We start from the raw sequence: 19,079 nt of genomic DNA, 5'->3' as shown, positions 1-19,079 counted from the left end.
GCAGGAAATTCAAAGTTCAAAATATTGTCCCAAACCCAAAATTTGTGCGCGAAAATCGATTTTTTTTCAAGCGAAAGTGGAAGTTAGGGAATATTTGGTGCATGTCGCGAAAGTGGATCCCGTGAATCCTGCTGTAGCGAAAGTTGGTGCACTACTGTACTTTAAACTTTACACAAGACTAAAGGAGACAGGACAAACATAAATCCTGAAAACTACTAAAGGTTTGCTGCCGTGGTTGAGACACATTCGTTCTCTCTAGCTGGTCCGCTGTACGCCTGGATCCTTGTAAACAACTTCATCTACTTTCAATCTGTATATCCCTTCCATGTTTATCAATTATCTGTTTACTTATCTGTAGAAGAGCTTTGGTTTATCCTTGCATTTGTCAACTTCACTCTTCTCAAAATTTCTTTTTGCTTCTCTTTAAATCCTTACGTATTCATTCCTTTCCAGTTTATATTTCTCCCACTGATTGTTTCCACCCTTTCTTCTTCATCCCCTCTAAGCCTTCTCCTTCGTCATTCTTGCTTCTTCACATCTCTTATCAAACCACTCCTTCTTGTTTCTCTGCTTGACCTTCACCTTTGCTACACATCTCTCAACTCAATCCTTGTTTATTCATAAAAACTCATCCCAATTCTTTTGAGTACCTCTTGCCTTGCTCAAATATCTCCAGTCAGTTTCCATGAAGTATTTTCTTAGCTTGTTGAAATCTGCTTTACCATAACTGTATCGTCCATTTCTATATGATTCTGATCTTGCAACTTCTCTTCCATCTTTTGTTATATACTCGATGAGAATGCAATCACTTTTTCCCAATGGGAAATTGTACATCAGCTCGTCACTAATATCCGATGTTTTGTTAGCAGTAGATCCAGTCGAGAGGGTTCTTCACTTCCTCTGAATCTTGTATTCTCTCCAATCCACTGTGTCAAGATGTTACTTATTACAATATTTAACATTCTGCTTCCCCACGATTCCTCTCCATCTTCTGTGTACCAGTCTTCCTGGCAAACTTCCTAACAGTTAAAATCTCCCATCACTACTATGTCACTACTTCCACTTATATATCTTTAAGCATTCACTGATGTCACTAAGCATTTCTTCATAGTCTCCCTTAGTCCATGCTTTGGTCTTGGGTGGAACATACGCCACTGCAGGGTCCCTTTTTCCACCATTACTTTTCTTGACATTATTTTCAACAACTCTGTCATACTCTTACCCTATTCAACCTTCTCTACAACCATGTCTTTCCTCACTAGTATCATTACTCCACCTCCCCTCTTTCCAAGTCTTTTTCTGTTCCATACATTGTAGTGTCCTTCACCAATTCCTATGATATTTTCTGTCTCACTCAATTTAGTCTCCACCAATCTCACAATATCTGGATTATTTACCCTCAGGTGGTCATTAATCTCTTCAAGTGAAGATATCAACCCAGTAACATCTGTGTATGAAACTTCCCACCCCTTACTTCTTTTAAGCCGAGTCTCCCTCCCCGGCTGCATTCCTGTACCACTTCCTCAGCTTTAGATCCAAAACTCTCCAGTAGCATTTCTTCTCCTGCTCTGTTCTCAATAAATTTTTTTCCTTGGCTTCTTTGTTAAACTCACTTGTTTTAGCTCTTTTTCCTCATTCATATCTTTCCTAATCCAAATTTTCTTAAACTCTTCCTTCTTAGCCTGTTTCCATGACCTTGCAATAACTTCTTCGGCAGCAGCATGTGACTTGAATTTGATTTTCATGGGTCTCTCACCTTCTTCTTCATACTTTTCTAACCTCTGAACCTCTTCAAATTCTTCATCCAATGCTGCGACTGTCTCTTGAACTTCCTGTATTATCTTTTTGGCCACCATTTTTTTCTGCTTCTCTCTGATGTGACGGACTGGCATTAAATCCTCGTTAACCCTCAAAACAACTACACATGTTTTCTTAACTGTTTCCCTTACTAGATTTCCCTTTTCATTTGTAACATTTGCTACTTTTTCCTTCAGATGGTTTTCCATTATGTCCATGAATTTCACTTTCACAAAAAGTTTCACATTTTTGTTTCAAAATCTGGTTTTCTGTCTTGAGATCAGAAATAACCCCATTAATTTTCTTCTCATCTGATTCCAACTTTTGCCATAATTCAATATTTTCAGCCCTTAGCTCACTTGCCACATTTTCAACTTCATCCATTCTCTTCAGCAGCCTTTCCACAATACTCAAAACTTCCAGAATTCTCCTCCATCCCAATTAATCAGTAAATTCGCTTTCATCTGTATTGAACCCTGCAAAATCAAGCTTTTTGTTACTAGGAAGAGTTTGACTGCCTTCCCTCATCATGTTGTTTATTTTACAAAGCAGAGCTCAGTGTGTGTGTGTGTGAGTGTGTGTGTGTGTGTGTGTGTGTGTGTGTGTGTGTGTTGTGTATTTACCTAGTTGTGATATACAGGAAATAAGCTATGCTCGTGGGGTCCCATTTCTGTTTCTCGATAAGTCAAATTTTGCTTGGAACTTGTTTAAGTTTTTAGACAGGACGATCTCTTTGTCCAGGCTATTTCACAGGTCAACGAATCTATACAGAAAACTATATTTCTTGATATCCTTCAAGCAACTTGGCTTTTTCAGTTTCATTCCGTGTCCTCTTCTTACTCTCCCACCCCATATAAACAGATCTTCTCTGTCAATTTTTTCAACTCCCATCATGGCCATGAACACTGCAGTCATGTCACCCCACTCTTTCCTTTCTTCTAAGGAATGCAGATCCAGATTTTCCAGCCTTTCCCCTTACAACAGATCTCCCAGGATAGAGACCACCTTGGTTGCTGTTCTTTGTATTCTCTCGATCTTGTTTATATCTTTCTTTCTTTGTGGGGACCACACTACTGCTGCATATTCCAACCTAGGGAAGATCATGGCCACCATCAATTTTTTCATCACCTCCTCATCCTTGTAATGAAATGCTACTCTTATGTTAGTCAAGAGATTATACATCTCTCTAACAATCTTGTTAATGTGATTTTCAGGTGACAAACTATCCTGGACCAGCATTCCCAGGCCCTTCTCTTCTCTCACTTTTGTAACTGATTCACCACCCATCATATAATTCAGTGATGGTCACTTCGTACTTTTACCCATTCCAATATTTAACATTTCTTTGCACTGAATTTCTTTTCACACACCTGGCTTCAAACATCAATCCTAGCCTTGTCCTCTTGCAGCATTTTTCAGTCTTCTTCAACTTCTACTTTCCTCATGATCTTTGTATCGTCAGCAAACGGACTTGCATAACTGTTTAATCCATCTACCATTTCATTTACGTAAATAAGGACCATTACAGGCGCTATCACTGAGTCCTGTGGGACTCCACTTACTTCCCTCCATCCAGACATCCTTTATTTTATTACTGTCCTCATTTGTCTGTCTCTCAAGAAGTCTCTCATCCACTCTAAGAGGTTCCAATCCAGTCCTCCCATGTGGTCCAATTTCCACATTAGTCACTTGTGGGGTACCTTGTCAAAGGCTTTCTCCAGATCTAAATACAAACAATCCACCCAACTACCTCTCTCTTATAGCACATCTATCACCCTTGAGCAGAAGCTCAACAAGTTGGAAACATACAACCTTCACTTCTGAATCCAAACTGACTTTCTGCCAAAATGCCCACCTCTTCCAGATACATGATCTATCTGTTTTTCAGGATTCTCTCCCACAGTTTTACAACCGTGCTGGTCAGGGGCACTGGTCTGTAATTCAGGGGTACTTCCTTGTTCCCTCCCTTATAAATTGGTACCACAATGGCTCTCTTCCATTCCCAAGGCAATTTCCCTTCTTCCAGAGAACACATATTTAAACCGTTAATCTCATCCACCATTTTTTCTCTGCATTCCTTTAGTATCCAATTAGAGATCTCGTCTAGTCCTGGGCCCTTCCTCACATCCTGAGTTTTCAGTAATTTGTATACTTCTTGCACTTCAACCTTTACATCTTTTAACACTACATTTCTAGTCACTCCCTCCTCCTCCACAAAATCACTTTCTCTTGTGAAGACTGATTGGAAGCATTTCTTCATTATTTCAGTTCGCATAACTGCATCTTTATACACATTTCCTTCTACTTTCAGCTTATTGATTCCTTCCTTTTGTTTCTATCTATCTATCTATTGCCAGACGCCTCAATCCCGTTTGGGGTGGCCACAAACAAATCGCCTCCAAGTCACCCTGTCCCCCGCCATTTCACTGCCCTGCTCCCAACTCACACACCCCTCTCTCATATACCTCTCCACCCCATCTCTCCATCTCATCCTTGGCCTCCCCCTCCCTCTTTCCCCCTCCACCTCACTCACATACACTCTCTTCGTCAATCTTTCACCCTCCATCCTCTCCACATGGCCAAACCACCGCAGTGTGTTCCTCATAACGCTTCCTATCACATCCACATCCACACCACAGCGCTCCTTTATATCCTCATTCGTCAGCCTGTCTCTCCATGTGACTCCACAGGCTCCTCTTAAATAACTCATTTCCAAGGCTCTCACTCTTGACTTGTGTCCTTCCAACAACGTCCAAGCTTCACTTCCGTACGTTAGAGTTGGTATCACAATACTGTCATGTAGTAACTTTTTCACTTCCATGCTCACTTCCCTGTTTCTTATCACTGCTTTCAAAGAACCAGCAACCTTTCTTCCCAGCTGTACCCTTTCAAGCACTTCACCCTCCAAACCTCCATCCTTACTCATCACACTACCCAAGTACTTAAACATACTCACATTTTCCAATTCCTCACCATCCAACCTCGCTGTACATTCACTGACTTCACCTCTCTCAAAGACCATCACTTTACTCTTCCCTACATTCACCTTTAGATTCCGTTTCTTACACACTCTCTCAAACTCATCCACCAAGCCTTGCAGCTCCCCTTCGTCTTCACTCAACAACACAGTATCATCTGCAAACAACAGTACAGGGAGTTTCCAAACACTATCCTCTCTCACCAGGGCCACTCCAACATCCACTACCCTACCTTGTACCTCTTTTATTACCCCATCCATGTACAGATTGAACAACCATGGAGACATGACACATCCCTGTTTCAACCCAACTTTCAAAGAGAAAAATTCACTTAGTTCACCATCCACACGCACTGCAGCCTTCGCACCATCGTACATACTCTTCACAGCATTCAACAACTTCCCATCTACTCCATATATTCTTAACACTTTCCACAATCCTAGTCTATCCACCCTGTCATATGCTTTCTCCAAATCCATGAAAGCCGCATACAACTTCTTTCCCTTCTCTAGAAACTTTTCCACTAAAGATCTGAGAATGAATATCTGATCTACACAACCTCTTCCCTTCCTAAAGCCTCCCTGTTCTTCTCCAACTAATTTCTCTGTTCTTTCTCTAACTCTGTCAACAAGTATCCTACCATACACTTTTCCTATTATACTAAGAAGACAAATGCCCCTATGATTACCACACACTTCTTTTTCCCCTTTTCCTTTGTACAAGGGAATAATTATACCTGACTTCCAATCCTCCGGGACTCTACCTTCCTCCCAGGCCAATCTGCACATCTTCCACATCCATTCTACTACTATCTCTCCCCCATGCTTCAGCATTTCACCACACACTCCATCAATTCCTGGGGCTTTCCCTGATTTAACTTTCTTCATTGCTTCCACAACTTCTATCCTACTGATTTCTTCCTGTCTTCTCACCTCCCTCCTTCTCCCAGCCATTCCCCAGCCACTTATACTCGCATTACTTCCATCCTCCACGTTCAACAATAATATAATTGTTATCGCATATTCACAGGCCTTACTATTATAATGAACATCATATTATCGCATATATATGTAATGAGTGAACTCACTATGACTTGTTTCAACTTACTCTATTTTTCAACTGATATAATACTTTTTCACTAACATTACACCCGTTTCCACTTTATATACTTGTTATCACATACTTACAAGCCTTACTGTTATACTGAGCATCATATTATTGCATATGTACACGCCTTACTTTTACAGTGAGCATCACATTATCAGAAGCACACACAGTACCAGTAATGTAACAAGGTGTGATATTCCTTGTCAGGGTGGAGAGGAGAGGGTGGTGGGGGAGGTTGGGGAGGTGGACAGTGGCGCCCTTCCCCACTCACGCTCCTCTTCCCTCTCCCTTTTCCTTTCCCCTTTCCCTTCCCTTTCCTTCCTTTCCCCACAACATGGGGCTGTGGGGAGGAAGTGTGGGAATACTGCAGAGCAAAAGACATGCTAGTGAGCAGCTCCTTCTCGCCTGCCTGCTGCCCACATACACCACGTACTAGCACTGCCTCCCTCCCACCACCGCTTTCCCTTTCACCGCTCACTCCCGCCACACCACTTTCCCTTTCACCCCTCACTCTCACCACACCACTCGTGCCTTTCCCAGACAACACAGAAGGACCATACCTTATTTTCCTTCTCGCTGCACCTTGCTTGTGTATATGTACCAAAAATCACGCGCGAAATTTGAAACATGTGCAAATGACAGACCTCGCAATTGCAAAACGCATGGATACATTGTCGGGTGTCACCGTGACAAAACATGGGAATGTATCCATACGTCGTCGGGACGCCTCGGGTTAAATGAAGTCAAAGGGGAGCTGCATGGCTTGGTGGATGAGTTTGGGAAAGTGTGTAGGAAACAGAATCTAAAGCTGAATGTAGGGAAGAGTAAAGTTATGGTCTTCGACAGAAGTGAAGTCAGTGAATGTACAGTGAGGCTGGATGAGGAGGAAATGGAAAATGTGAGTGCATTTAAGAACTTGGTTAGTGTGATGAGTAAGGATGGAAGTTTAGAGGGAGAAGTGCTTGAAAGGAAGCAACAAAGAAGAATGGTTGCTGGTTCCTTGAAAGCAGTGACAAGAAACAGGGAAGTGAACATGGAAGTGAGAAAGCTACTAGACGACCGTATTGATACCAACTCTAACGTATGGTAGTGAAGCTTGGACCTGGTTGGGGGAACAGAAGTCAAGAGTGATAGCACTGGAAATGAGCTATTTGAGAGGAGCATCTGGAGTCACATGGAGAGGCAGACTGACAAATAAGGAAGTGAAGGAACACTGTGGTGTGGATGTGGTGAATGAAGTGGTTTGGACATGTGGAGAGGATGGAGAGCGAGAGACTGATGTGGAGAGTGTATGTGAGTAAGGTGGAGGGAGGAAGAAGGAAGGGGAGGCCAAGGATGAGATGCAGGGATGGAGTGGAGAAGTATATGAGAGATGGGAATGTGAGCTGGGAGCAGGGCAATGAAACGGCAGGGGACAGGGCGACATGGAGGCGATTTGTTTCTGGCCACCCCTTACGGGATTAAAGGGGCTGGCAACTGATAGACAGAATTTAGCCATACTGTTCACACATATCTGACATTGGTTGAGTCCAAAATCTCGCTTTTATTTTGTCCCTGCTGTTTATGTGCCTTTTTTTTACTTGCAATCCTATTACTTTGTAAAAAAAAAAAAAAAAAAAAAAAAAAAAATTACTTCTCTCCTCATCTGACCTTGCATCATTCGTTCTTTTTGCTTCTTTCCTCTTTTCCTTTAGTAATCCCCATTCCTCTTGAGTTAGGCACCTTTTCATCCATATTTGTTTGTACTCCTCTGATTCCTTACATTTGTTAGCATTTTTTAATACCTCTTCTACAGTGTTCACACTCTGGAAGGTTACTTTCAGAGGCCTTGACTTGTTTCTCTCATTCTTCCCTAATCTCTTAAATTCCTCTGCATTTTTCTAATAGATTTTGTCTAATACTACTTTCAATATGTTCATTATATTTACCATCTCCTTGTTAACTTTGGTAATTTTATTCTTTATTTCTTCTTCACCTTAACCAGTGATGACTACAGATCTGTTAATCTCTGCTATTTCCTTTATCAGCCTTGGGTCCTTCCTTATGATGTCTTTCACCTCGTTCACCATGTCTTTTGCTTCAGCCTTGTTTTTTAGATCTTGACTTGTTTTGGCTACTTCTGCTCATGTATTTTGTACTTCCTCTGTGCAGTTTCTCATCACTTCATTTGCCTGGGCTATCTTCTCATCAATGTTGCTACTTTCTTCTGTTAGATTAAGTGCTTGTCTAATTATGTCTTAATCATTACTGTACTCCTTCAAAACTCTTTCATGGGTGACTACTGTATTTACCATTTCATTCATTTTCTTTGTCAGAATGTCTACCTCAGAATGTAGCTCACCTATTTTTGTATCATTTCTGTTTTAATTCCTTTACCAGTTCCTCATATTTTTCTTCTGCTGGTACAGTTCCTTCCTTATTTCATGCAATTCCAGTTTGGAAGTTTCTTCCAATTTGTTCACATCCTCTGCTAATCCATTAAAGGTAACCAGTTCCAGCAGGTCTGTGTAGTCATCATTTTGTTTTTTTACTATTTCCCTTTCTCCTACCTAGCTGCACATCTTGAAAGTGCACCATCTTATAGAATATACTTTCTACTTACAGTTTAGAATCTCCATTTTGTCAGTGTTGGAATTTACCCAGGGCTCGTCTGTTTACCCGATGCGGAGCCTGTCATCTGCTAAAGCAGCAAACTCGTCAGGACTCTGACTTCCCTTATCAGTTTTTCTAGTATCTTACTTACAAAACTGGTCAGTGATACTGGTTGGTAGTTGAATGGCTCTTGTCTATTCCCTTTCTTGAATAGGGGAACAATGTTTGTTTTCTTCCAAATGTCAGGTTGTTTACCTTGACCTAAGGATTCCTTATATATTAAATACAATGGTTTCCTTAGCTCCTCTGCACATTCATGTTGCACCCAACCTGAAATTCCGTCAGGACCATTTGCTTTTCCTTTGTCCAATTTATGTAACTCTTTCTGTACTTCTTTTTCTGATATTTGTATATCTGGTAATATGTGTGGGCATGCATATTCCAAATCATCTCTCTCAAAATTTCTTTGTTTTGTAAAGACTGATTCAAAGTTTTTGTTTAGTGCTTCACATATATCTTTCTCTTGTGTATAGATGATCCCCTCATCTGTAATGGACTGTATTTTTATCTTTAACTTTGGTTTTACTTGAGATGTAGCTGTAAAAAAGCTTAGGTTGATCACTACTTTTATTTACAATGTCCTCCTCAAACTGTCTCTGAGCGTCCCTCCTTATCTTTGTATAATCATTTCTTGCCTGTTTATAGTTATGGTATGCCCTCTCACTACTGTGTCTTCTGTATCTATTCCACAGCAAGTCTCTCTTTTCTTTTTCTTTTTTTACTCTCTGTATTAAACTATTTCTTTATTTTCATTTCTGTTCCTTTGTGCTGTGGAATGTAATTTTGAACTCCTGTTTCATAAAGAGCACAGAATTTTCTCTACATAATATTTAAATATCTTGTCCTCTAAATTCCTTTTCCCAATCTATTTCTAAGAAGTACTTCTTCAGGTCATGATAATTGCCCTTTTTGTAATTTAGACTCTTTGTAACTCTCATAGCTGGTAACGTCATATGCAATCCAGAAAGCACAATTTAATACTACGTGGTCGCTTTTGCCAAATGGGGGATGATATATTGTACTGTCAATTTCATTTTCTTGCCTGGTAAATATAAGATCTACTACAGATGGATCATCAAGTCCTCTTTTTCTGGTGTTTTCCTTTACGTGCTGTGTTAGGAAGAACTCCTGAACAAGATCTAAGATCTTATGACCCCATGGCTTTTTACATCTAGCGTATTCCAATTTATATTTGAACTGAAGTCTCCAGTTAATACAATTCTTTCAGATTTGTCTTCCATTCTATGTAATAATGTTCTTAAACTCTGAATTGTACCTTCTGCCAGGTCTTTATATTTGCCTCTTTCCCAGGTGTTTGTTTTAGGTGGCATGTATAAATTTGCCACAATAAAGTTTCCTTCATATGTGTTAATTTCCAGTGCAATAAGTTCTACTTGTTAGGGTATATCTAGTTTTATTTCTTTGGCCTGCAGATTTTTGTGTGTTAAGATTATAGTTCTTCTTCCCTTTCTTAAATATCTGTCTCTTCTCCATATATTGTATTTCTCTAATTTTAGGGTATTGTTTGATTTCTTTGGGGTTAATTTTGTTTCAGTTAGGCAGATAATGCGTGGTTCCTTTTCTCTGATATAGTCTTCTATCTCTAGTAATTCAGACACCATTCCAACTACAACCTAACCATCTTGTTTACATACTTGCCATTACTTGAGTCTACTACCTTCCTCCTTTCTGTTCCCTGTTGGTTATGTACCACTTTCTTACCTGCAGTCCAATTACTTTGTAAAAAAAAAAAGTACTCATCTCTTCTTCTGACCTTCCCTCATTTTTTGATTTTACCTCCTTCCCCTTCTCTTTTAGTATTCCCAATTTCTCTTGAGTTAGGCATCATCTTATCCATAATTTTTTAAAAAATCCTCTTTTTCCATGAGTTTGTTTCCATTTTTTAGTACTGCCTCCAGTGTTCACACTCCAGAATGTTACTTTCAGAGGCCTTGACTTATTTCTCTCATATCTCCCTAGCCTTTTGCATTCCTCCATGTCTTTATTACAGATTTCCTCCGATACTTCCTTCATTATGCTCATTATATTTGCCATCTTCCTTTGTCTCTTGAAATTTTGTTTTTTGTTTCTTCCTCCTCTATACTGGTGATTACTATAGATATTGATATCTGCTGAATATTTGACCAATTTTGGGTTGTTTTGGACTATTTTTATCATTTCCTTTCTAGCATTTTTTTTCTTTGATTCTTGATTCTAAGTCTTTCCTAACTGTCAGCATTTCAGCATACATAGTTTCTACATAATCTTATAAGTTTGCATCACTTCATTCTCCTGGGTTATCTTCTCTTCAGTATCATTATTTTGACCTACTAGACTACTTGCTTGCCTAACTGTCTCTGTATCATTTTTGAATTCCTCCATAATACTCTCATGGTTGACAACCGTACTTGCCATTTCACTGATCTTCCTTTTAAGTGAACCTAGCTCAGCTGTCAGCTCGTCTATTGTTGTGTCTTTCCTGTTCAATTCCTTTCCTAATTCATCATATTCCTCCTTCTGCATGTGCAGTTGCTTCTTTATTCCATCCACTTCACTCTGAAATGCCCTCTCTAATCTGTTCATCCACCTACTAATTTGTTGCATGTTTCCATTTTGACCAGTTCCTGGTAGAAATCATCCTGTTTTCTAACCTTTTTCCTCTTCTCAGCTCCTTCCATATTCACTTCACTTAATATGATGGTCCTTTTGAATTAATAATAAGAAAGAAAAGTTTTTACTTACAACTGTGCATCTTACTCGCCTGTGGAGCCGTAGTTGAAACAGCTGTGACTTGATCAACACATTCCTGCACTAACCAGTTATGTTCTGTTATTTGGGCAACACTTTGCTTAAACTTGTTCTAATGTTTTATAATACCATTTAGATAAACCCTGTACAGATCCTGACTCATATAAATATACTATTTAGGTATAGCCAGTTGTATCCAAGAATAGTCAGCTCGGAGAAATGATACAACGTGTTAACTCTCTGATGCCTCGTGTGTGTGTATTTACCTCACTGTATTTACCTAATTGTGATATACAGGAAATGAGCTATGCTTGTGGGGTCCCATCTCTGTTTCTCAATAAGTCAAATTTTGCTTTAAACTCGTTTAAGTTTTTAGACTGGACGATCTCTTTGTCCAGGCTATTCCACAGGTCTATACATCTATAAGGAATATTATATTTCTTGATACCTATCAAGCAGCTTGGCTTCTTCAATTTCACTCTGTGTCCTCTGGTTACTCTCTTATCCCATAAAAGCAGATCTTCTCTGTCAATTCTATCTACTCTCAACATGGTCCTGAACACTGCAATCATGTCGCCTCTCTTTCTCCTTTCTTCTAAGGAAGGCAAATCCAGCTTTTCCAGCCTCTCTCTCTATACGACAGATCAGCCAGACTGGGGACCATTTGGTTGCTGTTCTTTGTATTCTCTCAATCTTGTTTATATCTTTCTTTTTGTGTGGGGACCTCACTACTTCTGCATACTCTAACCTGGGGCAAATCATGGTCACTATCAATTTCTTCATCATCTCCTCAACCATATAATGAAAAGCTACTTTTATATTAGTCAGGAGTTTATACATCTCTCTAACTGTCTTGTTAATGTGTTTTTCAGGTGACAAACTGTCCTGGACCAGCACTCCCAAATCTTTCTCATCTCTCACTTTTGTGATTGGTTCATTACCCATCAAATAATTCAGTGATAGCCTCTTGGTACTTTTTCCCATTTCCAAAATTTTACATTTTCTTGCATTGAAATTCATTTCTCACATCTGGCTCCATTCGTGTATCCTATCCAGATCCTCCTGCAGCATTGTACAGTCCTCCTCAACCTCTACCTTCCTTAAGATCTTTGCATCATCAGCAAACAGACTTGCATAACTGTTCACTCCGTCTACCATATCATTTATGTAAATCAGGAACATTACTGGCTTCAACACCGAGCCCTGTGGGACTCCATCCAGACATTCTATCCTTTATTACTGTCCTCATTTGTCTGTCTCTCAAAAAGTTTCTCATCCATTCCAGGAGGTTCCCCTTCAGACCTCCTATATGCTCCAGTTTCCACATTAATCTCTTATGGGGTACCTTGTCAAAGGCCTTCTCCAAATCTAAATACATGTACACACAATCCACCCAACCATCTCTCTCTGGAGTGTATTAGAGTTGTGATGAGGAGGGGTAGACTGAGATGGTTTGGGCATGTGGAGAGGATGGGGGATGACAATTGGGTGTAGAATGTGAGAAATGTGAATGCTGGAAGTAGGGCTGTGAGAGGCACACTGAAAAAGACCTGGGACGAGGTCATAGAGTGTGATCTCTGGGATAAGAGACTGAACAGGGAAGCTGCCAGAGATCAAGCAGCATGGACAGCCATCATTAGGTGACCAAAGCTGACACATGGAAGCATGCTGGAGCCTTTACACATGAAACAAAATGAAATGAAACAAAACAAAGCAAAAAACAGAGAAAGGACACGACTGAGAGATGGTAAGGAGGCAGATGGGTGGGTCATAAAAAGGCATTAAATCCTTTGAACCAAAGAACTAAGTCTATTACTCTAAAACCTGCTAATCTGATAGATTCCTCACTATCTATAAACACTGATAGAAAACTTTAGTATCAGAGGCCATACATTGTGGACGGAAAGCTGCTGAATGCTGTAACACAGTAGTAAAGCATGTTAACCAATGAAACCAACTGGTGTGAAAATAAATGCAACACAATACTGGGATGATCTAAGTACAGATATGACTTGTAGGACAAAAGAACTTTTTTCTTATGACCAGCATCACCTCATTATGACAGTATGTTGTTTTAGCCAAAAACAACCAGAAAAATAAAAAAATCCAAGCCAGTAGGCAAACAATAAATACGTATCTGGTATTACTACTTACCGAACCCTTGGTTGTATGAGGTCTGGTAAGTACATTGCCATAGGAAGGGGCCTGGCAGCTGTATGAGGAAAACTGCAGCAGGAGAGTGAACAGTGGTGGCACCATGGCTCGCGATGCACTACCTCCCTCTGTAATCTAAAGCGTAACAGTAGAAAACTTTACTAACAATTTGCAGAGGTACAATGCATCACTAGCAAAAATAAATAACACTTACACCAAACAGGTCAGCAACCTGAAAGACCTCATATTTATCTGTTTTTATTGCTTAACCCCACTCTGTTCCTGGCTGAGTATACCCATCAATCATTATGTATGCAACTGTTTCTGTGCAGCTGTCCTACAATTTAGTATATATACTGTATAGGAACGCAGTGTCCAATTGAGGTAGACAGTGCCTTACCGGGGTCAGACCAGGGTCTTTCCCATGGCTAGGTGCAGGGAAATATAAGGAAGTTTGGTTCCCGGATGGATGCCACTGCTCCTCCACCCAGGATGAACAGTGCCACCTCATTTAGGCTCACTGTCATCAACCCCCACATCAGTTAAAAATAACAGTTCAAAAGGGCTTCATTACATGAAAAATATAATTAGGAACAGCACACAAAAATACATCCCAAAACCTACAATGTTTCAATCAAAACACAGAATGCAGACTAAGTCTCCGCTCCACGACACTTTATATGGGAAAAATGTGCAATGCTGTGAGGATACTGCCATAACTGAAAATCAGGATGCACTGTGTTTGTTCTCAATGTACAATCACAGGAAAGTCTTGATGCCAATGACATTTTGCTCAATATGGCTTTATAGTGATCCCTTGGTTATTGCACACCTGGCTATAGCAGTTTTCTTTACGGCAAGATTAAAATCTGCATTCCTGCCATTACCAAGCACTTTTCAGCTAAAAAGCACTGTTACCGTAAGCCTGAACTGGCTTCTGCCGACAATCATGATGGAGCGTCTGTGGTTTCTTATGGCTCTGAGGGATGAAAAAAATTGGGCCGTACTTGAGGAGTTAACTCTATGTGGTGAAGATCACTAACTCTTCACCCCCTACCATGAGAACCCCTAACCTTAAGCCCATCTCAGGTCTCTCTATGGCACATGATTCTTCCTTGTTGTGCCCTTTTCATCACTTTCTATTAACCTAACCATGCTTATGTGTTTCTGACACTTACCATAACAGTAAGTATGTATTTAGTGCATTTAAACTGTCATAAAAGGGAAAATTGAGAATTGCATTTAACATGCCTGGCACCAATTAGGATAAATCCCATAGGTTCTGTGCTTTTATTATCATGTAATTCCGTTATCACTTACCATATAGGAATTCTGTACAAATTATGCATGATCACCAAAGGATAACTGTATTGCAACAGACAGTATGGTGAAAATAGTACAGTGGTAAATTCTTTTGAAAAACTGCTTTCACTGCCGCCACTATGAATGAAATAATCACCAATAAAGATCTGTACATGGATGGGGTAATAAAAGAGGTACAAGGTAGGGTAGTGGATGTTGGAGTGGCCCTGGTGAGAGAGGATAATGTTTGGAAACTCCCTGTACTGTTGTTTGCAGATGATACTGTGTTGTTGAGTGAAGACGAAGGGGAGCTGCAAGGCTTGGTGGATGAGTTTGAGAGAGTGTGTAAGAAACGGAACCTAAAGGTGAATGTAGGGAAGAGTAAAGTGATGGTCTTTGAGAGAGGTGAAGTCAGTGAATGTACAGCGAGGTTGGATGGTGAGGAATTGGAAAATGTGAGTACGTTTAAGTATTTGGGTAGTGTGATGAGTAAGGATGGAGGTTTGGAGGGTGAAGTGCTTGAAAGGGTACAGCAGGGAAGAAAGGTTGCTGGTTCCTTGAAAGCAGTGATAGGAAACAGGGAAGTGAGCATGGAAGTAAAAAAGTTACTACATGACAGTATTGTGATACCAACTCTAACGTACGGAAGTGAAGCTTGGACATTGTTGGAAGGACACAAGTCAAGAGTGAGAGCAGTGGAAATGAGTTATTTAAGAGGAGCCTGTGGAGTCACATGGAGAGACAGGCTGACGAATGAGGATATAAAGGAACGTTGTGGTGTGGATGTGGATGTGATAGGAAGCATTGTGAGGAACACACTGAGGTGGTTTGGCCATGTGGAGAGGATGGAGGGTGAAAGACTGACAAAGAGAGTGTATGTGAGTGAGGTGGAGGGTGGAAGAGGGAGGGGGAGACCGAGGATGAGATGGAGGGATGGGGTGGAGAGGTATATGAGAGAGGGGGGTTTGAGTTGGGAGCAGGGCAGTGAAATGGCGGGGGACAGGGCGACTTGGAGGCGATTTGTTTGTGGCCACCCCAAACGGGATTGAGGCGTCTGGCAATAGATAGATAGAAAGATCTAAGGTTATGTAGGTCCCAGTGTGTGTTACTCATAAAATCAATTATAAGAGGAAGCTGTAAGTCTCATCATCAGGACCTCCTTTCTCATTCTAGGGCAGGGTGATGAATACCAACATCCAGATAGCCCAAGTCTGCCCAGTCCAATGGGCCACACTTTCATTCAATTCATGCCCCTGGAATCCTGGCTCTATCTGATACGCCAAAAACTTTCACCACATTCTGTAACTTTACATAAACGTATTCGATATAGTCAGTTTGAATGCTGTCACGTCAAAAAGGGGTGCCAAATCCCTGATCATGCACTTCTTCTCACAACATTCATCCAGCCAGCTCAATCTCTTGTCAGTCCCCTACCCTCACCGACTTCTAAACCTCTCTTCCTCACACACTCATCCACCATACCCTTCCACCTTCTCCTTGGCCTACCGCGCCTCCTCCCTCCTTCAAATTCGCTCAGATATAACTTTTTCACCGCTCTATTTTTATCCATTCTCCCCACATGACCACACCAGCTCAGTAGACTCTCGTCAATTCTGGTGTCCACCGACTTCCTCACTCTGCATCTTTCAGGAGTCACATTATTTCATATCCTATCCACTATCTGTGCTCCAAATACATTCCTAAGAAGTCCCATCTCAACTGTTCTCACTCTTGACCTTTCATTTCCATGCCACACCATAGTCTCACATCCATATGTTAAAGCTGGCACTAACTCTCCTTCATGTAAGCCTCGTGCAGCTGCAACACTCAAACCTCTGTTTCTTATCAAGGCCTTCATAGCACCCGCTACTTTCCTTCTTTATGTCACTCTACTTTCCATTTCTTTTGCACATTTTCCTCTCTTTCTATCATTGTACCCACGTATTTGAACTCTCACCAATTCCAGTCTCTCTCCATTTACTGTAACATCTCACTGGGAGCCACCTTCTCTCACAATAACCATCACTTTACTCTTTTCTACATTTACTCCTAAGGTATAACACTCACAGACATCAGCAAAACTCTGCACTAGTCAACCAAGTTCTCGTCTGGTATTTGCAAGTAGCACTGCATCATCAGCATACAACAAATATGAGATATTCCATCCATCACCATTCATTACCAACGTCATCCCTCTCACCATTACTCGTGTCTTTACTTCTCTCATCACCCCATCCATATATATATATTGAAAAACCACGAGGACATCACACAACCTTGTGGCACGCCAACACAGATCGTGAACCATTCACTTAGATGCCCATTTACCCTTATACATGCCTCACTACCATCATAAAAATTCTTGACGGTACCTAGCAGCTTACCATCTACAACGTACTTATGCAAAACCTTCCACAATCCTTCTCTGTCTACTTTGAAGTATGATTTTTCCAGATCCATAAATGCCATGAACACCTTATAGTCCTTCTCACAAACCTTCTCCAATATCTGTCTCATTGCAAATATTTGATACACACATCCTCTGCCATTACTAAAGCCACCCTGTTTTTGATATCACTCTTACTTTCTCTAAAATGATTCTTCCATATACCTTCCCTACAACACTCAATAAATATATGCCACGATTTATCTCATTCACTTCACACATCTTTATTTTTGTACAGGGGTACAATCACAGCCTTTTTCCACTCTGCTGGCACAGTTTCATTCATCCATGCCTCCTTACATTTCTCCAACAAGCACTTTATTCCACTCTCTCCACTACATTTAATCATCTCTGTATACACCTCATGAACCCCAGCTGCTTTCCCATTTTTCAACCGTTTAACAGCACTCTTCACCTGAGCGAGTGCCATGTCTCCTGGCACTGCGTTCCTTCTCTTCACACCCAAAAAACAATCAATGTTTAAAGCAACTCTGCTCTCTCTATTCCCATTCATCAGGCTTTCAAATCATTCTTTCCATCTGGTCCGTACTTAATCCCTATGGGTTAATAATGTACCACTTACATCCTTCACACTTTCGTATCTCTCTCCGCTGTCACTTCTACATTACCACACCCATTCCCAAAATCTATCTATCTATCTATTGCCAGATGCCTCAATCCCGTACAGGGTGGCCACAAACAAATCGCCTTTATGTCACCCTGTCCCCTGCCATTTCACTGCCCTGCTCCCAACTCACACCTCCTCCTCTCTCATATACCTCTCCACTCCATCCCTGCATCTCATCCTCAGCCTCCCCTTCCCTCTCCCCCCCTCCACCTCACTCACATACACTCTCTTCATCAGTCTCTCACCTTCCATCCTCTCCACATGGCCAAACCACCTCAGTGTGTTCCTCCTAACGCTTCCTATCACATCCACATCCACACCACAACACTCCTTCATATCCTCATTTATCAGTCTGTCTCTCCATGTCACTCCACAGGCTCCTCTTAAATAACTCATTTCCACTGCTCTCACTCTTGACTTGTGTCCTTCCAACAACGTCCAAGCTTCACTTCCATACGTTAGAGTTGGTATCACAATACTGTCATGTAGTAACTTCTTCACTTCCATGCTCACTTCCCTGTTTCTTATCACTGCTTTCAAGGAACAAGCAACTGTTCTTCCTTGGTGTACCCCTTCATGCACTTCACCCTCCAAACTTCCATCCCAACTCATCACAATACCCAAGTACTTAGACATACTCAGATTTTCCAATTCCTCACCATCCAACCTCACTGTACATTCACTCACTTCACCTCTCTCAAAGACCATCACTTTACTCTTCCCTACATTCACCTTCAGATTCCGTTTCTTACACACTCTCCCAAACTAATCCACCAAGCCTTGCAGTTCCCCTTCATCTTCACTCAACAACACAGTTTCATCTGCAAACAATAGGACAGGGAGTTTCCAAACACTACCGTCTCACCAGGCCACTCCATCATCCACTACCCTACCTTGTACCTCTTTTATTACCCCATCCATGTACAGATTGAACAACCATGGAGACATGACACATCCCTGTTTCAACCCAACCTTCTAAGAGAAAAATTAACTCAGTTCACCATCCACATGCACTGCAGCCTTAACACCATCATACATACTCTTCACAGCATTCAACAACTTCCCATCTACTCCATATATTCTTAATACTTTCCACAATCCTTGTCTATCCACCCTGTCATATGCTTTCTCCAAATCCATGAAAGCTGCATACAACTTCTTTCCCTTCTCTAGAAACCTTTCCACTAAAGATCTAAGAATGAATATCTGATCTACACAACCTCTTCCTTTCCTAAAGCCTCTCTGTTCTTCTCTAACTAATTCCTCT

General features: G+C 40.9%; 1 protein-coding gene across 1 annotated transcript in view; it reads right to left on the bottom strand.

Annotated features, from left to right (window-relative positions):
• LOC145415010 (protein MON2 homolog) overlaps nt 1-19,079 on the bottom strand; it is a 1,148,323-nt gene that overhangs the window by 275,465 nt on the left and 853,779 nt on the right. The window contains exon 25 of the mRNA XM_080284427.1: nt 13,437-13,571. Coding sequence (XP_080140553.1) covers nt 13,437-13,571 — 135 coding nt within the window. The remainder of the gene's footprint in view (nt 1-13,436; nt 13,572-19,079) is intronic.

This window comes from Coenobita brevimanus, chromosome 101, assembly GCF_032717465.1.
Source record: "Coenobita brevimanus isolate Jiangsu-jjx chromosome 101, ASM3271746v2, whole genome shotgun sequence".
In the NCBI taxonomy this organism is placed as follows: domain Eukaryota; kingdom Metazoa; phylum Arthropoda; class Malacostraca; order Decapoda; family Coenobitidae; genus Coenobita; species Coenobita brevimanus.
The sequence above is the reverse complement of the archived record's forward strand: the minus strand, read 5'-3'. Positions and strand labels throughout refer to the sequence as shown.